This window comes from Colius striatus, chromosome 22 (assembly GCF_028858725.1).
Source record: "Colius striatus isolate bColStr4 chromosome 22, bColStr4.1.hap1, whole genome shotgun sequence".
In the NCBI taxonomy this organism is placed as follows: Eukaryota; Metazoa; Chordata; class Aves; order Coliiformes; family Coliidae; genus Colius; species Colius striatus.
Genome location: NC_084780.1, coordinates 8,897,853 through 8,920,466, shown reverse-complemented (window position 1 = coordinate 8,920,466; position 22,614 = coordinate 8,897,853). Strand labels below are relative to the sequence as shown.

The following is a 22,614-nucleotide window of genomic DNA, read 5'->3' as shown; positions in this document are numbered from 1 at the left end:
CAAGCCTTTGCTAAAAGATGCCAAGCAAGAACGTTAAACTAGCCAAAAGCCAGCATAGCCAGAAAACCAGTGCACTGTGAGGAGCTTCTGGAAAACAGATGGAAAAGGGTAATGCTGGGAGTTTCACTCAGCTTTTTATTTTTATGAAAAATGAACACCCAGAGCCACATCATTAGCTGGGTGAATCACAGACCTTTTACAGGCCCTAGTCACTCAGAAATGAGTCCCTGGGTGTTCACATGATCTTTGACTGGTTGGCAGAACACTTTTATAAATAACACGATCTGAGTAATTCTTACAGCGGATTTTTCTCCTACTTCTTCCGTCCGAGCTTCGGAGCCTTCTCGAGGCCTTGGACGTGTCTCCGAGGGAGCTGGTATTCTTCTGCAACACAGCCAAGAGGTCACCTCAGGTAAATACTCAGAGCTCAAGCCTGAAAATCTGTATCTTGCTGCAACCAGTCATGGCCCAGTTCCAAAATCAACTTACCTAGCAGCATCTTGGCCAGGTGATGGATTTGGTTGCCTTGGATCTGTACCTGAACTCTGTCTTTTGTCCCTGGTAGTGGGGTGATGGTGGCACTGGCTTGTACTTTTTGTTGCAGGGTGTTGGCCACACACTGTGGGTCTAGGCCATACAGCTCAAGGTTCTTGATAATTGTCACCTACAGGTTTTAATAATTACAGCAACCATCACTGCTGTAGGTATTAAAAGTCATGTCCCATCCACCCCAGGAAAACGAGCTGCCAAAGCTGCTTTCAAGACCTGGGCTTCTGTTCAAAGCCCCTCATTTCAGCTCTCTTTTGTACCTTTTTATTTGATGATCTCTGTGCTACGGTTATGTCGATGGGCTCAATGTTTCCTTTCCTCACAATAGGTTCTTGTCCAACAAATGTCACCTGGTGTAAGGGCTGCAGTCGATCGAGGCACCTGCACAAAGTTTATAGGGCCAGTTAGTCTGTACAGTACAGCATGGCTGACAATGGTAACTGTGCTCTTCCACTGCAGCCTCTCATGAGTTTTTGAGACTACAAGAAAGCCAAGATTCTACATGTAGGAATTTGTATCTTAAAAAGGAAATGCATGGTCTCAAAGATTTGCATCCCAGGTGATACTTCAAGGGACTGAGTAACAAGCAAATTCTAGTCTACTGACTTGCAAAAATTACAGCTTGGGTTGGTAACATTTGATAAATTGGTTCTTGTAGAGGAAAACCTTTAGTTTTGTCTCTAAGCTGTTGTTCAGTTGTATTGGACACAGATTGGTGAAGGAACTTCTGCAAAAAATTCAGCAGAAACTGTGGTACTGTCCCATGAGCAAACTTGGCTTCACAACTAAAGGAAGCTGTTGGAGGTGCCTCAAGCACTGTGTGATGAAGCTGGAGGCAAGGAAGGCCTTGAGGATATTTAGGCAAAGCTTTTCAATATACAGAAACACTGGGTTTGTGCCAGATACTCGGGCCTCTGGGATGTGAAAAGTGGGTTTAGGTTATATATACAGACTTTGTTATTATATTTTGTCTATTATCAGTAGGAAGGCAGCTCCAAGAGCATGCAGTAAACCTGCATAACACTGAAACACTACAGAAAAGAGTCACCTGCTGAAGAGGTCATCCCACTTCAGGTTTGAGATCTCATCTTGTTCTGATTTCTCCAGCAGGCAGTCGCACAGAACAGCATTCACCTTCACAAAGCTGCAGAACAACACACACACCTTAGAAGCAAACAAGTTCTCCTTTTTCCCTCAAACCAGCATCTCCTGCAGAAGCAGAGTAGGACAATTTCATTTCTACTTACTTTTTGTTTGTTTCATCAACCAACTCATTAGTCTTCACATAGTTAACGATGATGTTTCTCACCTCACTGCTAGAGAGGATGCTGCCTTTTCTAAAGAGAAAAGAAACTTTAACTTCAGTAGCTAAGAGATGGCTTCTGTCACTTGGTAGCAACAGCTCAATACTGAAATACATCTGCTAGGCAGGGATTTCTTGTTAGACCTTAGCTGCTGCATACCAGATAAAAGGCTCACAGCAGTAATTACAGATACACTAAAACCCTTGGGCTGGGGAGCCTGGTTTGGGTGGATGATCCCAATGCTACCCCTTAACTACAGGGGACTGTAGTATTGGTACTAAAGAACTTGCTGAAGAAAGGCTGCCACTGACTGCTATCTGAGCTACACCAAAACAGACAAGATCAGAGCACAGATTGGCAAATGAATTCTTAAAATGATCTGGGCATGCTCTTTTCAATAAGCTATACTGTTGGGGGCAGAATGTGCCTTATCCAATGGCAAATTAAGACAATCCAAGTACCAGTTTTGACACTCAAGCTGTGAGAAAAGTGATGTATGTGCTAAACACAGCTGTCACAGCCTCTTATCTTTCTTGCCTTTGTGAAGCAATCAATATATTCTTGATTCCCATCACCTTTCCTGACAGCATCACAGAGCCCTCCCTCATGAGAGCTCACAAAATGGAAGCAGCGCAGGTTTGATAGTCTCTCTCTCCACGTAACAATGGTTTTGTTGAAGCTTTCTAATGCTTACCTGTGTCCAGATTCCTGGAAGAGTGGGATCATTTTTGTTGAGACCCCATAAAGTGGAATGATTTCAGGAGCATGGTACACTTGTTCTCTGTCTTCATTCTTGTTGTCTTGGGCAGCAGAAGCTGAAGAAAATCCTTCAGGTACTGCAAATGTTTTAATGCTGAAATGAGAATTATTTGGTGAGTGAAAAGGACTGAAACTAATCACTTCTATTTCACTCAAACCTAGCAGCATCATGAGAAAGCTTTCTGGTCTGTTGTACAGGGTGTCAGCTCCTTCAAATGCATTCCATTGCAGTGGGGCCTATGTCTGGGGATTGAAGGTGACAATGAAAGAACACTGTTTTGGAGCATTAGCTGCAATTACTAAATTTGTCCTTGTACACATTTCAATGATACAGACATATACATAACACCTTAACTCAGGTGACATTAAACACTTTTCACTCTGAGTAGAGCCCTCTATGTTGGGGAAAAAGCAAATCTCTCCAGCTAGTGTAAGCATATTTGACCCTGGTAATTAGGGACAAAATCCCAACTGGATGAATGCACAACTAACAGGGAAAGGTGGAAATCACAGCACTGTCATTAGTTTTCAAGCATGCTCAGTGTCACTGAGTAACGAAGCGGGAAACATGCAGTGCTGTGCAGAAACAGGGTGTAAAACTCCTCCGCAGCATATTAAAATGAGGAAATTAGGACCGCTACAGCTATTCAGAACAGGAATTCAAGCAGAGGTAATAGAGCTGGAAGTAACAGATTCCTCTCCTTTCAGACACGACCAACTCTTTGAAGGACCACAATATCCTACATACTCTGGATGTTTCCAGTCCACTTCCACAATGCTCTCCACACCTTTGTTCAGCTCCTTGACTTGTAAGATCTTCTGGTGCTGCATACATTGCAGGAATTTAGAGAACTGAAGGAAGCAACAATCAGAAATGTGGCATGAAGCATCTTCTGACAGCCCTAAAGTTACTTGTTAAATGAGAACAACTTATTTGAAAAACGTCCAAAACAATCTCCCCACCTTTGCAATTGCTAAGGGGCAGTGAGTGCCTCTGGCTCTAAAGCAGTCAAAGCAAGTGTTCCTTTTTAGATGTGCCATCTGTTTGCTCTGTGACCTTCTTAGACAAATCACAGTGCATCTCCCATGGGCTACTGTGAGATCTCTGGCAATGTGCTTTGTCTCTGCTTGTCATGTACACAGGGACAATGTCTTCTCCTTTCTCTTAATTTTTGTTTCTTAACAGCCTTAGAAAAAGAATGGTCTCTTCTGCCAAGTAACTGCACTGTCCTTTAACAGCCATGGCAGTATATAGTGGCAGACAGCATTAGCTGCATTCAAAGCAGATCAATGCTCATGCCTTCAGGACAATTACTTTTCTACCTGGATCCCACAGAAGCAGAGAGTTGAGAAAAATAATTTGGCTTTTGAGAACAGCTTCTAGGGGTTGTTTTGGTTTTCTGTTTTACTAACCCATGAACAACATTCATTTCAAGATTCTTCTCTCCTTCTATTTCTTATTAATGCAAAAAAGACACAAAAAATCTCACCTTCTTATAGCTTGATTTCTTTATGTCCAGTTGTTGTCCAGCAGGGCTATAAATGGTTTTTTAAAAAGCTCTTTAGTTATAAGTCACCTTTCATTTCTTCTTAAACTTTGCTGCTCATGCATGAAGTTTTTTTAACAACGGAAATAGAAATCACACAGAGAAAGAATTACTTCAAACAAGCTAATACATAGAACATGGTGAGTGAAACTAGTGCTGATGTTCCTGTGGGTAGGCAAACAGCCATTTAAGTGACTAAGCAATCTTGAAACAAATGTCAGCCAACTCTGTGTAGTGCATCCTGGTCTGGAGAATCCTTACATCAAAGTATTTCATGTAAGAAGTGAGCATAATCTTAGATAACCTCAGATAAAGACTGAATTTTACTTTTGAGTCAAAAGTAAATCCTAAGTATCTCACTGTCTCCACAGTTTTAAAGAAAAAAAACCCAGCATGCAAATCCGAAGACAATCTTCTTACCACATACCAGCATGAGAACATGTGGCTGCGTAGAAATGTGCTGGTGAGCAGAGGGAGATCCGACTTCTTCACTTTGCATTTTAAGGCATGAAAAAAGCACTGACTCAATAATGCATCCATTTGCTCTGCAGGGGAAAAGAAAGGTCTGGTGAGCTGTGTGTAGTCTGTCTTTCAGGACATGGCACTTGGTTCTTTCAGACCACAGAGAACTGTTTCTATCCTGTTCTCACAGTGGGCTCTCTAAAATGCAGAGTAACCTAGATCCTGGAGCTGGGCTTCAGCAAACCAATGGGGCACAGTTTGATTTCATTTATATGCAAAAATACCTTGTGGAGTCCTACTGTCTTCAGCTTCCTGTTGAACCTCTGTGTTTGCATCCACAGTTCCTTCTGCAGCTCTGTTCTCACCAAGTTCCTCCTTTCCTGACTGTACTGCACAACTGTCTTGCTCCTTCAGGCTCAAATCACCAACATCCACATGCTGCAGCGGGTCAGTGGAGAAGCTGATGACAGGCTCTTTCCTCTCCATCTCTTCCTCAGCAGTCTCCATTTCAGCAGGATCTGTTACCAGGGGAGCTAAGATGGGAGGATAAGATTTGTCACCATACTCCCTATAAAAGGAAGAAAAAGCATAATATGGCTTTCTGTTAACTGCTTTGAAACCTGCAGGACAATGAACAAATGCCACCTTGATAAAAGGCACTGGCCTCAAGTTCAACTCATCTCCCTCCAAAGAATCTATGTTCCTCTCATGAATCTCAATTTAAAATTCAACAGACCAGTTGAATCTAAATGCAGAGTCACTCACATATTTGCCTGAGACTGGCAGTGTTGACCATTTTTAAACAAAATGATTCAAAGTTCACTTTTGATAGAACAAGAAGATTCTCTAAAAGAGTATCAGGGCTGCTCAGGCTTCATTTCTATAATAATTATGTTCAGATTGAAGGAACTGAATCAAGTGAATAATTTTATATATCTGTTTCCAATGTGTGATGGATAGATGTCAGGACAGACACCTGACTGTCAGAAAACTCTGGTCATCAAAAACATGCAGGTGAAACCTTAATGATGGTGATGCCTAAGGTGCACAGAGGTGACTCAGTGTGTTGAACTGACAGGGACAGAGATTTTGATTTTTGTAAACACAGGAGACTTGTTACACATCTTACCAAACACCTGTCAATGTACCCACCAGAGGTGATCCGTGTAAGTGTGCAACACAGCAAAGCCCTTCCCTTTCATTCCAGCAGCCAGCATCTCTGCAGTGGACATCGTGGCAACTGCAACTGCTACCGGAGCTCTGGGAAAAGAAGGGAAAAAAAAAAGGTCTGCACAAAAACATGGTGCTGGGGCTGACTGTGCCATTGCATGTACTGAATTTCTTTCATGATGTCCTTGTTCTTTACAACCTGCTTTTTTGAAAGCATGGTTCTATATTCTGGTACTTTAACAAGGTATAAGAAGCATATGTACTGTCAAAAAAGATTAGCAATGGGGGGAAAAAACCCAACAGCTTTGGCACTGCTCCCTCACTCTGAATTTCCTCACAGACAAAAAGGCAACTGTATAGAATACAATCTTTTGTTAAAAGAAATCTCCCACAGCTCCAAAAGAAATAATTTGCAAAGCTGTACACTTGAGCTCAAATATACTCTAACCCAGACACTTGATTTTTGTTTCTGCTGTGCTTTCCATTGTTTAGGTCCCCAGTGCATCAAACGAACAAGAACAATTCTGCTTTTATTTCCTCAAAGCTTCCAGAGTCTTCCTGTAAAAAATAGCTTTGTTTCATTTTTAGTTTCTAAGAAAATAAATGAAGAAGGAATCTTCTGTACCTGTTTCCCAAGAGGGTGACAGCACAGAGCGTGCCCCGCTCCACTTGAGGCAAGCCAGAAGATGGCACTGCAACTCCTGGCAGCATCAGATCTGGAGAAAAGCATGAAGCCAATCCATTTCTCAATGAAAGACTCAAGACACTGCCTCCTCCACCCCCATCCCTCCTGTTACTCAGCAAAACCACAAGCCTGTTTAATAGCTGAGCACATGCCAGATGATTCTTCTAGCAAGGCAGCATATCTTGCTACCACCCTGTGGAGGAAGGGATACAATTCACAAGGGTGCTGGGCACATCCCAAAAAAACTGCAGAAGAGCTAGGCATGCTCAATCCCTTGCAACTGCAGGCCCAAGAGAGACCTGTTTTTAACAGAAAGGTAGGAGCTCCCAGCCTAGAGAGCACTACTCCTCATTAATGATGGGGAAAGAGAAAGGAACAAGGAGATGTGTCTGTGTTTACTCTTCCCTGTCCCCAGGTCAGGTTATCCCTGCAGCCCTCTCCTTGAAGACAGAACTGCCTAAAATTCACCACTGCTGACCTAAGCCTCCTGATCTGACACAATAGCTGTACTCAGCTGTAAACTCTCCTCAGCATGTAGAAGCAGCCTTAACCATCTCTGGGCAGAAACAGTACACCTTCTGGTGTGCTTCCTTCTGCTTTCCATACCTGGGATGAATAGACTAGCCTGTGAGTAAAGAAGTTTTCCCTGTCCCATGCACAGCATCATGTCATCACCAAATCATGTAACGAGTATCCGCTATCCCTCATAGCGGCTGTAATTCTCCAGAGCTTACAGCCTCATGGCCTGACCTGTGTTCCATGGTTTGGTTTTGAAGCCATCTCACTTTTTTTTCTCAGCATGATAGATTTTAATGCATATGTTGAAGAAACCAACAATAGTTTTTCTTCCGTTCACTGTTACAACTACTTCCATCAAATATAGAATGAACTCTGGAATCGCAACAAAGGCTCCACATCTCTGAGGACAGAGCGTGGCAAGGTGAGTAGCATGTGTATCTTCCGTAAATACCCAGAGTGGGCAGGAGATGCTGGAATTAATAGAACAGATATTTCAAACAGCACTACCTTGCTGCTTCTTTTTGTAACTGAACGCTCCCTAAAGCTGCTCCCTCCACGTCTGCAGTACTGGATAGGCTCCTGCCTTTCCCTCTTTCTGAGATGCAGCTCTACCTCTCCTCTGCCTTTGTTGGCCATTGTCTGAGTGGCCAGCTTCTCATCTTTGGACTGTACCCAGCCTGGTTGCCATGGGAGATGAATGACCTGCAGCTCTCTTTCATCAATGTCCTTCCCACATTAGCAAGACTCTTTTTCACCAGAAACTAGGTCACTACAAGTCAGCAGCCCGGCTTGCTCAGATGCCTATCACAGCTACACCTTCAAACACCTTATTTCCTCAGAAGCAAACAAAGTAAATGGAGGGACCTGAGTTCTACTTTAGATACTGTGTAATGGAAAAAAGACGTCTCCTCCTACACATACGCTTCCATTTACAGACTAAGGCTGTGGTGGCTGCAACTTAATCATCTTCTGTTTGAGCAGTTCAGCAATTTAAAGTTTATGAAGACCTGATTCTCATGAGTCTCAACTGCATCCAAAGCAAGTTCCAGAAAATAGACTCATTTCTTGTTAGTCTTGATCCATAATTAGGTGGCAGAGCCAGTCAATTCAAATCCAGCCTCACCTGCACAGTTCACTTGGTGATTACAATTGGAGGTTCAATACAAACTCACTTCTTATCCATATGATAACCTAGTTTACTTCTGAGTTGAGGAAGCAGGGTGACAGCAAAGGAACTCAGCTGTCTGGGGAAAGTTATAAAAAAGACCAACAACACAGGCAGTTCTGTGTCCTAGTTCAAAGCTGCTGATACACTGAGAAGACATTTCCAAATCCAAGACTCCCACGTGGAAAGCACCTTACTGCATTTAAACAGCTGAACCTACTTTGTTTCATTCACTAACTTGTTCACCAGTAACTTATTCTCCTTTTTAGGATATCACCATGAATTACTTTGTATTTCTTCCTTTTACTTTTTTGTTTCAGGTTCATTTTGTGACTGGAAAAGATAACATCAAAATAGCCCTGAAGGCAGTGCAATGTGACACAGTTCTAGTCCTCTTACCTGCTCCTCCTGCTAGCTTCTGGAGCACAGGGGGCCATGTTGAAAAAACAGGGAGAAGATCTGGGTAGACCCACAGAGCATACACTGTCCCAAAACAGAACCAAATTGAAAGATGCATTATTGAAAACGTCTCCAGCTGTGGCTTCTTCTTCTCCTCAAGACAAAGTGGTACAATGCTAACCACAACTGAACTCTCGCCTGTTACTCAGGTAATCACAAAATCTGAAGACAGAACAACCCTACAACAATTAGTAGATGTGATGTAAAAAAATGAACTGCTAGTTAATTCAGGCTCCTGTGAATTATTATAAAGGATAAATGTTTGCATTATTTTCCTTAAATCAAGGACACTCTGAGGTAAAATGCTACTCTAACAGGGAAGAATTGCTGGCTATGGGAAAAATAAAAGCATAGCATGTCTGAGCAATTCACTGCCTAATTCCAGGACTGCCCTGAACTGGACATCATGCTGCTTGGAGTTATATTTTGCACTAGACAAAAGTGACAAAATGTGCTACACTGTAACTTATAAAACTCGTTTCCTGGTTTCAGACCTCTCAGTACATTGATTTCCTTTTTGCAGAAAGAATATAGAAATTGCTTTGCAAAGATGTCAGGAGGATAAATCACTTAAAGATTATGAAGTGGATGGATACTATAGCAATAGGACAAGCACTTAAGACAGACACAAGGAAATCTTTTGGGGAAAGCCAGCAAGTCAAGTAGGAGAAATATTCTGGTCTACTCCCTGTACCTGTTGGATACAGAGCTTTCTCAATTTCAAACAGTATTGGGTTCTTGTTATTCATGTAAAGAGTGATGGCCTCCCCTTTGTGAGAGTATATTTTGATGACATTAAGCTCTTCCTTGTTTGGAATAAACTCAGTCAATTGTTCAGCACTGAAGTTAGGAAAAGCCGCTGCAACATCAGTTCGTAGTTTTCTCCTGCAATGACAAAATCACAATTGTGTTAAAAAGGTTGTCTAGACCATCCCTCAAAATAATTCCTAGGTCAGTAGTTACTATTTTGTTGCCTGTTCACAAGATTCCCAAGTTTTCCACAGAAGATCATTTGAGGCATGTGTAAGATTACAGATGAGATGGCTGCATACTGGAAGAATACTGGGAAAAGGCCAAATATCCTTGCCCTGCTCATAATTTTCCGTAAGCATCTGCTTACATCTCCTGTTGCTCTCTTGCCTCTGTTTGCACTGTGATTTCATTGCTGCTGAGCTCCTGAGCACAAAACTGGGAGTGTCACGACTTGCTCAGCCCAGGCTGTCACCTACAGCCTCCCACAGCTCTGGTATCAGGGAGCAGGACTGCAGCCAGATTTCCCTCTCCCCTTGGTTTTTAACTGATGTTTAACAAGTGGCATCCAGCACATGGTGGGTTTGTGGCGTCGTTCACAGAAGCATCAAGTGAATCTAAACGACAGGCAAGTCAGCCTGGCATCACTACATGAGAACATAAAAGTAAAGAAGGATCAGTTAAGCCTCGACATAACAATTCACTCATAAAATCCCAGAATGGTGGGAGCTGGAAGAGCCCCTGCAGAGCTCATCCAGCCCAAGCCCCTGCTAAAGCAGGTTCCCCTCGCTCAGGGGGCACAGGAACGTCTGCAGGCGGGTTTGGAAACCTCCAGAGGAGCCTCCACACCCTCCCTGGGCAGCCTGGGCCAGGGCTCCCTCACCTCAGCACCAAGGGAGTATTTCCTTGTGTTTAAGTGGAACTTTCTGTGTTCCAGCTGATGTTCATGCCAATCCAGTTTAACTATGGCAGCACCTTCAAGTGAAAAGTGCATTTCGTATTCAGACCAGCAGCTCACCGCCAGCGCAAGGGGAGCGCAGCCACGGGTCCCTGCCTGCCCCTGGCCGCATCTCTGCGGGGGCTGAGCCGGGGAGGCCGCCTCTGACACCGAGCCGCGGCGATGCCAGGCCGGGGCCCGCCGGGCAGTGGGACAGGCCCATGGCGGGAGGTGGGATGGAGCCGCTCCCGTCAGCGGGGCGCGGGCCTTCTCTCCTCGGCGCGGCGGGGGGCTCCAGCGCGGCACTCACCGATCGGACCCCTTGATGGCGGTGTTGGATCTCACGCGGAACGCCCTGGAGAACATGGCGGGCCCCCGCCCCGGCCGGCGCCGCGCTCCCCTCAGGCCGCGGCAGCCGCCATGGCGCCGTCCCTCACTACAAAACCGTCCGGCTGGAAACCGCCTCCCCGCCGCCTCGCTCCGGCTCGGCCCGCGCCCCTCCGCCCGCTGCTGTGCGAGCGCTCCTGGGCCTCCTCCGCACGGAAGAGGCGATGGCCGGGAGACCACCGGAGCCCGGGAGCGCCCGGGCCTGCGGCTCTTGCGGATCTTCTCCTAACGGAGGTTTTTCCTCTGGCCTAGTGCTTTGTTCTGTGGGGGTCTCCTGGGCGGGGGGCACGGGGGAATCACAGAGTCGTTGCGGTTGCAAAAGCCCTCATGGAGTCCCAGCCCTGCCCTCACCCTGCCACGGCCGCCCCTGACCCACGGCCCTCGGCACCTCAGCCCCGTGGCTTTGGGAGCCCTCCAGGCTGGGCACTGCCCCAGCTCCCTGGGCAGCCTGGCACAGGGGCTGACACCCCTCTCAGGGAAACAGTTCTGCCTCAGCTCCAGCCTCAACCTCCCCTGGGCCAGCTGGAGCCCGTATCCTCATATCCTATCACTTGTTACTTGGGAGCAGGGACGGACCCCCGCCTCACCACAGCCTCCTCTTGCAGGGGGCCTCTGCAGACCACGGCTGCAGAGAGTGCTCCTGTCTCCCCTCCAGGCCGAACACCCCCATTCCCTCAGCCCCTCCCCAGCACCTTTGTGCTCCAGCCCCTTCCCCAGCTCCACCGCCTGGCTCTGGCCACGCTGCAGCACCTCAGTGTCCCTCTGGCAGTGAGTGAGGGGCCCGGCACTGAACGCACGCTGAGGCGGGAAAGGAAGGAGAAACGGGGCTGTAAAACGCAAAGGTTGTGGATACGGATTAAAACCCGTCACCGTTTCCTGCGAGGAGGGAGCTCTCCCGGTTCCCAGCCTTCCCTGGCCCGCGGGGCCCCGTTCCCGGCCCGCTCCTCCCGCCTCCCCCGCGTCGCCACTGCGCAGCCGCGGCCCGGCGGGCCGGGGGGGCACGGGGGACGTTCCCGTGGCAACGGCCGGGCCAGTGGCGGGCGGCCGCAGCCGGACCGGAGCCTCGCCGCCCGCCGCGGGCAGCGCTGGACGGCGGAGCGCGGGCAGGCGGCGGCGGCGCGGGACCCGGCGGGGGATGGGGGCCGCCCCTCCCCGCCACGATGCTGCTGGGCAGGAAGCCGGAGGCGCCCCTCGGTGCAGGTGAGGCGGCGGCCGCGGGGCCGGGCCGGGCGGGAGCGGCGGAGGCGGCCGCGGGGGTCGCGGTACCGCGGGCCCGTGTGGGGCGGAGGGCTGGGGCCGGCCGGGGAGCCCCCCTCGCCGCGCTCCCCTCGCCGCGCTCCCGCCCTGGGTTCTCCCGTTTGCCGAGCCCCGGTGCGGGATCACTCGCGTAAAACATCTCGATTTTAAGTTCCTCAACAGTATTTGCCAGCAGTTGCCGGGCAAAACGGCACGACCTCCCCCCCCACCCCGCCCCCGACCTCCCCCAGTCCTGGCAGCAAATCTGCGAAGTGTGACTCCCACGTACCATTTTTTAGAGGATAACCTACTTTAAAGGATAGCCTTCTCAACTGTCTATGCTCCCTTTCTGCGGCCATTCTCAAGGAGGCTAGTTTGGGATTATCCTACTTAAGAGAAAATGGGGAGTATGTTGGTTAATGTTTCTTAAAGATACATTTTGTAGTCCCAAATTTGATTATTAAAAAAAAATAGAGACGCCCTGAATTAACAACATCACAGATTACGGTTTCCCAAGAGTCTGACACTCTGTTGTGGCATTAAAATATCATAGTTAAATTCAAAGATTGTGTAATAAGTGAATGAGAACTGATGATCTTACAGACACACATGTGTTGAGATGCATGTCAATGTTTGTCTCTGACTGTGAACTGTTGTGACTAACTGGTTTGTATGTGGGACACTTCCAGCTAGGTTTGGAGACGGATTGTATGACTCCTATATGAGGATAGATCAGATTAGGTACCAAGAATCTACAAATGAAGAACACAGCGCCTCAGGACTTCCTTCCCTTGGAAGATCTAATGTGAGTATTTTGAAGTTGTCTGGGTCTTCATGTTGTGCTGTGTGGTGGTGAGAACTATGGGGGAGTTGGAGCTCTCCCTGCAGAGAACAAATTTTACAAAGGGGATGTTGCAGCTTTGTAGTAGCTTGTTAACATGATTGCTTTAGTAAGCATAAAAATGATGTGACATTGTGTTCAGTGTAGAACTTCCTAGGCACTCTCAGAAATCCCACTATACTATCCTCAGCTCATGCTTTAGCCGACGAAGACTGAAGTGTTCTGCCATGTCACCGTCTATGTTCATGAGTATGTAAATCCACATATGCTCTGCTTTACCTCTTGCACGTTTCCATTTTAATTTCCCTCATGAATATTCTGAGAGATAAGTGCTTAGGAGCAGCAGAAGTAGCAGCAGGGGTTTGCACAGCTGCCAAACATCTTAGAGAAGTATCTCTTTCCGCTGAAAACTTTGGCATTATCTGCCACTTCATTTCCCAGCAAAAACAGCTCTTTATGGACCAAAGGTGTTAACACACTTCGTCGTAAGCGCTGCGTTTCCTCAGTGCATGTGGAGTTATGACACCTTTCCTTGAGTTGATTCAGCTGAGCGGTAGTGGTCATGTTTAGCTGTACAGTAATCTGACCTTTATATGGTTTTTAAATGTATTTGGCTCATGTTGAGTTCTGGCAGAAGTGGTGGAGCTCGAGCTTAAACCCCACTCTCTAAAGGGTGAAAATAGACACTTCACTGAGACGCATTTGAAGATCATCACCTTGTGGGAATTTATTGTAATAGATGATGTCTAAAGGTCCCTTCCAACCCCTACCATTCTATGATTCTTTGTTAGTGGTTAATTTGGTGTGTGCCATTCACAGAGCAAATTCAGTAGTGTTAAGTCTGTGTTTTCCCTTTTTGGCGGTATTGAGGGAGAGCTGAAGTCATCTAGAGATTTGTTCAGCAGTAGAGTTTGAAAAGTAGTGGGTTGGGTTGTTTTGCAGGCATGTGGGAACTTTTAAACCACGATATTTAGGTCATATTGTAACTTCATGTGTTCATAACTGAACAGATATCCATGGAATGGAACTACCCAGTTAAATACAAATAGAACTCTATGAATATTTTGTTGCACTGGTAATGCCACATTTTGGGAATCAAATACTTGAAAGAAAAGTATGTCCTAAGTAGCATTTCTGCAATGCAGCAGCACATGTGAGGTCATGGTGTGAATTCATTCATGCAGCTAGAGAAGACTGTCTGCAAAGGGACAGGGATAACAAGCTGCCTCTGTTGTGCACACAGTTGAAACCCATGTAGGAAGAATACCGAGTTTTGGTTGCAAAGGTGAAAATCAGACTTCTGCTCAGACAGGCTTGGTTGGTTTTATTTTTCACCTCCCTCCTGCCCACCCCTGGAAAACATCAGAAAACAAACAAGTATGAACCTTGTTCTGTGCTTTATGGTCTCTGTTTCTTTGTAAACTCATTTGAATCTGCTGGACTGAATAGCCTTTTAGCTAGCTCTGAGAATATGTCATTCTTATCTCAGAAGTTCAGCCAGACTCTTGAGAAAAAGACGTTTACTCCAAGTTCCGAGGGCTGGGCTTTGTTTTCTGGTTAAGGCTTTCTGGAAAGGCGTGTCTCACAGTGTGCTGCGTTTTTGGGGTTGATAGGACACAGAGTAGTGGGATATATCCAATGGCCCTGAGTCATCAGTGATAAGGACTGTGACTTCTGCAGGAAACATTAGGTTTTTTTGGACTTGTAAGCAAGATCTAACATTTCAAGGCAGCACCAACAAACAGACTCTTAAAAGAGCCGTGTGTAGTTGGTTTTGGCGAGAACATTCACTTCCCTTATTTACTGACTCTGCTGAGATGTTGGACTGTATGTAACTAAAAAGGAATTTGGTTTTATTGCTGTGGATCTGCAGGTTTATTTATATTTTCTTGTTTGATTCCTGTGTAGTTATTTTGGTTTTCAGGGCTTCGGGTTGGCATGTGTCTCAAATCTTTATTTTTAGATTAAAGGACAAAATGGAAAACAGATGTTGCTACTCCAGTCATGTCTCCTTCCATGGAGCACGGGACAAGACAACACCTCTCTGCTGTCTCAGCGTGGAGCTTCAGTTAGTAGAAAAGGGGAACAATTGCTGTTCTAGTAAAGAACTGAACTCCAGGGAGTTCAGTGTTTGCTAAATTTTAAAGATGACAAGCTTGAAAAATTTCACAGTGCTTTTCTCACCTTCTGTGCATTCATTTTGGATGTAAATATTTTAACATATGGCAGGAAGAGGCAGGGGTTTCAGACTACTGTCAGCTAAGTTGGAGTAAGAGATATTCTCAATGGTTTAAAGCTTCCAAGTCTGTCTTAAGATACTTGTGCAGCTATTATGATTTCAAAGGGAGTTGTGGATATGATGGTATTTTCTTCTTCGAAGAAAAAACCCATGTTTTTAAAAACAAGTATGGTTTATCCTGTCTTTGCTCTATCATCCTTTTGCTCCTTGTTCAGCTTGGTTACTCCAGCCCAATGTCCCCTACTCTTGTTTCTTTATCTCCTTCTGGCACACTTGTCTCTGCAGTATTCCTGACACTTCTGCACGTTCACATTATGTTGCACGTTTCAGACAGGTGCAGCTGCATCTGTCATTGGTTGTGTTTGCTGCACCCACGTTTCAAGCTAAACATAGCTGTTGCCCCGGCTGTTTGCTGACTGCGTGCATACTGGTGGAGAAAGATGGTGTATCCTTGATGAGTGTGTGACTGCCTAGGGTTTACCCTTTATGGACTTAAAAGTATGCTATGTTTGTGCAAGGGCTTGCTTGTTGCAGTCTCTTTGGGTACCCTTTAACAACACTTGTAACTTGAGTTAGTTTAGATCCAGAGTTTCATATTTGCTCCTAATAGAAATACAAAACCTGTTGATGTGTTTACTTTGTCTTTTAAAGCACAGACTAAGAGAAAAGTAAAGCTTTTTCCCGTTTTTCTCTTCCATCTGTAGGTTTCTAGCAACAAACTTGCAGTGAAGGAACACCTCTTGTCTGGAAGTCAAGTGGTCAAAGTGGAGCAGTTATTTGAGGACTCTGGCAACAGAAGGAGTAGCACTCTTCAGTCTGCAGGAATTACTGGTTCAGAAAGATCTCTTCCTTCCCTGATAAAAGATAAAAGTATAGAGGGCATAAGCACTTCCAAAGGTGGAGTTAGTTCTTCAAAGGCACATAAAGCCATTTCCCAAGCTCCAGAGCAGGCTGTCAAACAGTACAAACATCAGTTATCTGCTTATGAGCAGCAAGAGATATTTAATTTTTCTGAAATTTACTTTGTGGGTCCAGCTGCAAAGAAGAGACAAGGGGTAATCGGGGGCCCCAACAATGGGGGTTACGATGATGACCAGGGCAGCTACATTCACGTGCCCCATGACCATCTTGCTTACCGGTATGAAGTGCTCAAAATCATTGGCAAGGGCAGCTTTGGACAAGTTGCTAAAGTCTACGATCACAAGCTCCACCAACACTTAGCCTTAAAGATGGTTCGCAATGAGAAGAGATTCCATCGCCAGGCAGCAGAGGAAATACGGATCCTGGAGCATCTGAAGAAGCAGGATAAGACAGGCAGTATGAATGTTATTCACATGCTGGAGAGCTTCACCTTTCGGAACCACATCTGTATGACCTTTGAACTCTTGAGTATGAACCTGTATGAACTGATTAAAAGGAATAAGTTTCAGGGCTTCAGTATCCAACTGGTACGCAAGTTTGCTCACTCTATACTGCAGTGTTTGGATGCCCTATACAGAAACAAAATCATACACTGTGACTTGAAGCCAGAAAACATCCTCCTAAAACAGCAAGGGAGGAGTGGAATCAAGGTGATAGATTTTGGGTCCAGCTGTTTTGAGCACCAAAGAGTCTACACATATATTCAGTCTCGATTTTATCGGGCGCCAGAGGTAATTCTGGGGAGCCGCTATGGGATGCCCATAGACATGTGGAGTTTTGGCTGTATTCTGGTGGAGTTACTGACTGGATACCCTCTTTTTCCTGGAGAGGATGAGGGAGACCAACTGGCTTGTATGATGGAACTTCTTGGAATGCCACCTCAGAAGCTTTTGGATCAATCCAAGCGAGCCAAGAACTTCATCAACTCGAAGGGTCACCCTCGCTACTGCACGGTAACCACGCAGGCGGACGGCAGAGTGACCCTGAGCGGGAGCCGCTCGCGCCGGGGCAAGGCGCGGGGAGCCCCAGGAAACAAGGACTGGGTGACAGCACTGAAGGGCTGTGATGACCCCTTGTTTATAGAATTCTTAAAGGAATGCCTCAGCTGGGATCCCTCCTCACGCATGACCCCGAGTCAGGCTTTAAGGCATCCTTGGATTTGTAAACGAACGCCCAAGCCGCCCGGCACTGACAAAGCCTCCAATAAACGGATCTCGAGCTACACGAGTTCCTTCCCGGGAATAAGTTCCAAGTTGCCTCCTGTCGTTGGAGTGGCCAACAAGCTGAGGGCTAATTTAGCATCCGACTCCAATGGCAGCATCCCTCTGTGTACTGTGCTCCCCAAACTGGTCAGCTAATAGAGAATTTCCAGAGTACATACCGTGTATTTTAGTTGTTAATATTGTGTAAGGAAGTTAAACGCTGAGGTTTTTAATGGATATACTTTTTGTTAGAGGATAAATCTTGACTATCAAAAGTTCAGTCAGTGTCCCCATTTAAAGGGCTAACTTTTACCTGACTGTTTCACTCACAACATGGTGCATACAACATGATGGGGTTGGTCAGCTCAGCTGATGGGTCAGATGGAAGTTGCCAGATGTGCTGTCTAATAACACTGGTTTAGGAATGAAAGTATTTCTTATCAGGACGGTTTAACAGATTCTTTTGCTTAAGACAGCAAGAGAAGTTGATTTAAAATACATATTTTCAGTTCATCTCCAACTGAAGTGTTTTTATTCTGGGGAGAGTTTTTACACCTCTTGTCCAAAGCACAAGTGTGTTAATGGAATGCGTCAGGAACTCACTTGCAAATTGCTAACTTTGATTTGAAGAGTTTTAATTCTCTGCACTGCTTTCCCCTTATCTATCCTAACTGAGATTTTAAAAAACATTATGGGATGTAGACATCAAAGAAATTTGGTGTTGAAATTTTATCATCTGAATACCCCTTTTTTTTTGTTTCCAAAGGAACATAGAAATGCCAGGAGATACAGGTTATAGCTGAGCTAAACTGCCAACTTCTGTACACTTGCTACTTCCCTCAGAAGTCTGTGGAAAGCTGGTAGAGGAAATCAAGGTCAGGAGTTTGTTCAGGGCTAATGAATCAATTCTATGTTTCTTTGGAGCTCCAATTTAAATCATCAGTTTTGCCAGGTATGTGTGCTTTTGTTTTTCCTGTGTTGTTCCCAAAACACAAATGTTGACCTTCAAGAGCTGATTTATATACATGTTTGAGATTCTGGTCATTTTAAAAACATCTTTTTTTTTTTGTGTGTGGAGGGAATTCCATTGAATTCCATGGAGCTCTTTTATTAAAAAGCAAACATGCCACCCCTGTCAGACACATAAAAGTCTTTAAGGCCCAGGACTGTAACTAGAAAATGAGGGCAGAGGGCACACCTAGTAACTGGAAGCATGCTCTGAAATCTAAGAGGAATCTGTGAAATATCAGGAGAGACTGATAAGCTGCAAGAACTGGTGGATCCAAACCAAAATATGGGAAGAATTGCTTTATTTCTAATCATATTTCATCAGGTCTTTGAGAGAGAGATGTCTCTGTTTTCTCATTCTTGAAATATCTGAGCTTGTATTTCCTCTTTCTTTATCTTCCAAGAACATGAAAAGGTGGTGTGACCTGTAATGACAACAGCACAACTCGTTTGGGTTGTTACTTCTTGCAGCCATGTGGCCTCGGTCCATGTACAAAAACATCTGATCTCTTGCCAGGTGCCTGAACACAATTTTAAATGCAATTTAGAGCTTTTATGAACAGAAGGGTTTAAATTTAATGAGTTTTGCTGTAGCAGGTTTTCAATGTTAAAACAAGGAGCCTCTCAGTATACAAACAAAGGAATTACGAGGGTGATTTTTAAGATAAGGTGCCCACATGTTCAATACAAGACCCTCCCTCTGAGCAGATGGGACTGCATTTTCTGCTCTGCTGTTTCATTACAGCACTGTGAAATGCTGGGTGGAGGCCTGTATAAAAAGACAGAGCCAAAGCTCCAAACTTTCCAGGACTGTTTTTTAAACTGAGGTTCTCTGGTGCGTAGCTTTTCCGAGTTCTTTGCTTTTAAAAGTGTAAATTCAATAAGCTTAGTAATAATATGAAAATAACAGTCCAGCCTTTATCCCTTGCAGGTACAAGTAATACCAACATGCAGGGGATGGTCATAGTTCACGACAATGCATGATTGGTATTTTTTTATTTGGCTCAACTGAGTGGAGTTTTATTTGAATGGAGAATGAGGGAAGTGGATTTTGGGGGAAGTGGTAGAAGATACCATCAATTTTTGGTAGAATCTCTAATAGATGTGGCATGTTTTCAGAAGCCAGAAATATCCTCCTTCCTCCTCTGCTCTTTTACTCTATGCATTTCCTTACAAAATATACCTGATGACTGAGGAGAAAGGAGGAGCTATAGCTTGGTAGTAAAGATGCAGAGAAAAAGCACTTTATATAGAGACCTAAAAGTGATGGTGGTTCTGGAATCTGGCAGGTCTGGAGGCAGCTGAGTGTTGATGTGCCCAGAGCTGTACTAACAGGTCTTCTCTTAGGAACACAGAGCAGTATCTTGGTTCTAAACCATTTTCAGCTGTAAAATGCCAAATGTAGAATAACCATTTTCCTGTGACTTCTGAGAACTAGTTACTGAGGTAACTTCTAATGTGGCAGCCTCAGGTTGACAGACAGTAATCTTGCTTAAGGCTGGTGCTGTGAAACTGCAGATAAAGCAAGAGCATTGCCTCTTCTCTGGGAATATGATTGCTGTGACTTGACTGCACAAGATGCCTGTTGTGAGTTATGTTTGACTGGATCTTGCTTTCTTGGGATTATTATCTTTTAAAATCAAGTGCATAGTTAATTATCTTCCCAATTTGGGGCTCTTGTCTGTATAGCCATAGTAGTTGAGAAGGAAAAGAAAGCAGCCTACTACATTTTACTACATTGAAATGAACAACTTCAGAACCCATAGAATACAGCTGAGATGGTTTTGCTTTGTTTCCAATTACTAAGCTCCATTTTCTTGACAAAACATTTGCATTCAGTGAATAGTGTGGCCTAGTATTCCCAAACTGGGAGAGCCTTCCCAATGAGCCAGCACATCTCGTGTCTGGGAGAGAGCTGAGGAACTGTCCTTGAAAGCACTTGGCTTGTCAGTTCCCTGTGAGTTGGTGTGATAGCTGCCCACACCATGTATGAGGGTGGTTTGTAAAGGGGGTCACAGTGCTGGTGTCTGGCTTTGCTCAGATACAGTCCCGTCCCACATTCACACTTTCTTCTCTGAAAAGCTAAATACTAGTGAGGTCTGGGATTGCCAGAAGTCCATCATTTTCCTTAGTTATCATACTGCTTAGAATACTAAAAAGTAGTTCAAAGCTAAACATGTCTAAATAGTTTCACAGAACAGCTTTTTTGTGTGTGGTAAGTTTTTGCTTTGCAGGTCTGCCAGCACTAGTGAAGTTCCACTGGAACTTCAGTCTCTTCTTTAGAAAGTAGCACAAAACAAATGCAAATTCCTTATGTTTACAGCAAAACAGACATCACATTTAGAAAAGTCACTTAAACTTGTTTTTAAAACGTTGTCTATAATATTTCCTGTGTTTGACTGCACTGTTACTCTCTGTATTGTAACTAACAGGCTCTGTTTATTGTCTGTATTTGTAGCTGTTTGGTTTAGCAATATTTTTACATAAAGGAATGGGAAGGCATGAGTGTCACATCCAACAGGTACACATTGCCTTTACACTGGGGTCCAAATCATATCTGCCTGTCCCCGTGACAGGGAGAAAGGTGATTTAGTTGGAGCTGAGTGGGCAGGGAAGTTCTTCCTGTGGGACGGACACCCGGCTGCACTCAGTGCTCTGTGGGTTTGGCTTCACTGGCACCAACTGCTGCCTGTGACTGTTTCACAGCGGAGACTTGATTCTGGAGATCTTCTGTGTACAATGGATACTCTTTACTAGAGTCTTTTGGGGTTTCTGTTCTTCCCATCCAGCTTGAATAGGAACTCCAGTTATCTGGTGAATTCATAACAGACTAACTGGAAAGCTTTAAGGTGACTTTTGTGGAAGAGCGAGTGTGTGGCTCAGTCTGCAGTTCTTTACAGACCTGTCAGGACTTTACTGCAGGTGAAAACTTTTTAACCAACAATTTATCAACAGAGGTTCTTTGCAATGGTCATCCTCTGAAACTACCTCCAAAATAAACCTCTTCTCCTTTTTAAAGGGATATCCACTGCAGGCTACAGCTCTCCTGCTCTTCTTTCTTTTTGTGTTTGATACTAACAGCAGTTCTGGCTGTGAAACACACAGATGATGATCTCAGCAGTGTCTTGCTAATCCTGGCCGCACAAGTGAACGGCTGATGCTGCACCCAGAGATCTCTGCTGAAGGGACTGACCCAAATCCCTTGCCTGCCAAAGTTTAATGCTGTTGTGGAAGTGGAGAGCCAAAACAATCCAGAGAGCTCTGTGGTGCTCTCTGCAGCACCCATCGGGAGCCAAAACAAACAGTGCCCAAAGACTTGACCTCACTGAAGAGACCTGCAGCTTTCGTATGTGTTGAGCACTGAGAGCTGTGGGTATTTGGAGCAGGTTTGAAAGCTGGCCATCATGGTTTTATCCTTAGTGCTGATCACAGATACCACCTGATTATGATTTCTGTGTTAATTTTATAAGGATTTGGGATAAATGTGTACCTTTCATACTTCCCAGAAAAGAGCCTTTGTGTGTTCCAAAACACTGATGTATTCCTGGTTTTTAACTCCCTCTGCAACATGTGAAATCCTTGGGCCATCAGGACAGTCTTGGACAGGTGAACATTGTCCCTCTGCTCGGAGGGAGCAGAGACTTAATCCAAACGCAGTTCTTGCAGACAGCCTGACCAGGTCAGTGAGTCTGCATTGCTGAGACAATAACTGTGTTCCCTAGACATAGTGCTGTGCCTTATTATTTTACCAGCCTACATCTGTCTCGGTGCAATCAATTTACTGTTCAGGGTTTCTTATGTATTGCAGATGTTCATACTAAATGTCAGTGTCTGAAGAACTCACAGGTTAGCCTTTTTCTTCTAACTATTGTGATGAGGTGTAATGTGGTGGAGAATGTATAAAGCATTTAAGGTGCATGTGAACGTAACTCTGTGAAGGAGCACTTGGGAAATAAGTCAGTCTCAAACTATGTATCTAAATGTAATGAACAGATATTTCCTAAAGTTGTATTTCGGTTCATTTTTCAAAGAAAATAAATACATAAATTTTCTTTAGCAACAGACTGTGCAAATTCCTAAAAGTCCTTGATTTAAACAAAAAAAACAAGCATTAATTATTTCCAGGTGGTGTCTCTTGCCTGGTATTGCCAGACCCTACCTCCTGTGGCATCCAACTAGAGATCAGCTGAAAATGTTCCAGCTCTGTGTGAACAGATGATTTCCGTGTGTCGGAGCCACACGTGATGATTGCTCTGTTCTCCCTGATGGGGTTGTAATTAGAACATGCCCAAGTTTTGCCATGACATTCCTCAGTTGTCACTTTCTGATTCATCCCACTAGAGAGCTTTTTAAAGCCCGGAATCCTGCTTATCCCTAGGCTGAAAAGAGAAAATCCAGTAACAGCCACTTAAGGAAGATTTGCTTTTATTAGAAACCTATAAATGGATAACCTACTGTACACAAGTGGATATTA

The 22,614-nt window shown here is 44.8% G+C and overlaps 2 protein-coding genes across 5 annotated transcripts; one reads left to right on the top strand and one right to left on the bottom strand.

The window, feature by feature from the left end:
• Positions 1 to 115: 115 nt before the first annotated feature.
• On the bottom strand, positions 116 to 11,646 carry EIF2D (eukaryotic translation initiation factor 2D). Of its 2 annotated transcripts, none has more exons than XM_062013788.1 (15): positions 11,564 to 11,646; positions 9,314 to 9,504; positions 8,560 to 8,643; positions 6,417 to 6,507; positions 5,774 to 5,881; positions 4,906 to 5,189; positions 4,587 to 4,704; positions 4,103 to 4,148; positions 3,361 to 3,464; positions 2,548 to 2,706; positions 1,797 to 1,886; positions 1,598 to 1,693; positions 810 to 930; positions 490 to 664; positions 116 to 384 (listed from the first exon to the last, which is right to left on the bottom strand). In XM_062013788.1, exons 2-15 carry the CDS (start codon positions 9,366 to 9,368, stop codon positions 314 to 316), a joined length of 1,602 nt encoding a protein of 533 aa, XP_061869772.1. In that variant the 5' UTR covers positions 9,369 to 9,504; positions 11,564 to 11,646; the 3' UTR covers positions 116 to 313. The 2 variants fall into 2 exon arrangements, with proteins under 2 accessions (XP_061869772.1, XP_061869773.1); XM_062013789.1 differs by lacking the exon at positions 11,564 to 11,646 and adding an exon at positions 10,617 to 10,880.
• A 108-nt stretch (positions 11,647 to 11,754) lies between these two features.
• DYRK3 (dual specificity tyrosine phosphorylation regulated kinase 3) lies at positions 11,755 to 22,614 on the top strand. 3 transcript variants are annotated; one of them, XM_062013648.1, is made up of 4 exons: positions 11,755 to 11,893; positions 12,619 to 12,734; positions 15,714 to 17,279; positions 17,899 to 22,614. In XM_062013648.1, exons 1-4 carry the CDS (start codon positions 11,854 to 11,856, stop codon positions 17,929 to 17,931), a joined length of 1,755 nt encoding a protein of 584 aa, XP_061869632.1. In that variant the 5' UTR covers positions 11,755 to 11,853; the 3' UTR covers positions 17,932 to 22,614. The 3 variants fall into 3 exon arrangements, with proteins under 3 accessions (XP_061869632.1, XP_061869633.1, XP_061869634.1); XM_062013649.1 differs by having other exon boundaries at positions 15,714 to 22,614; XM_062013650.1 differs by having other exon boundaries at positions 11,814 to 11,893; positions 12,623 to 12,734; positions 15,714 to 22,614.

What these genes read in the sequence shown, in the direction of transcription:
- EIF2D (XM_062013789.1), bottom strand. Translation starts at nt 10,672, where the DNA reads ATGTTCTCCAGGGCGTTCCGCGTGAGATCCAACACCGCCATCAAGGGG. An exon ending in GAAGCTAGCAGGAGGAGCAG is followed by an intron (nt 6,508 to 8,559) that starts GTAAGAGGACTA and finishes GCTTTTCTCCAG; the next exon opens with ATCTGATGCTGCCAGGAGTT. An exon ending in TGGGATGACCTCTTCAGCAG is followed by an intron (nt 931 to 1,597) that starts GTGACTCTTTTC and finishes AACTTTGTGCAG; the next exon opens with GTGCCTCGATCGACTGCAGC.
- DYRK3 (XM_062013648.1), top strand. Translation starts at nt 11,854, where the DNA reads ATGCTGCTGGGCAGGAAGCCGGAGGCGCCCCTCGGTGCAG. An exon ending in GGAGGCGCCCCTCGGTGCAG is followed by an intron (nt 11,894 to 12,618) that starts GTGAGGCGGCGG and finishes GGACACTTCCAG; the next exon opens with CTAGGTTTGGAGACGGATTG. An exon ending in GTACTGTGCTCCCCAAACTG is followed by an intron (nt 17,280 to 17,898) that starts GTCAGCTAATAG and finishes TTGTTTCCAAAG; the next exon opens with GAACATAGAAATGCCAGGAG.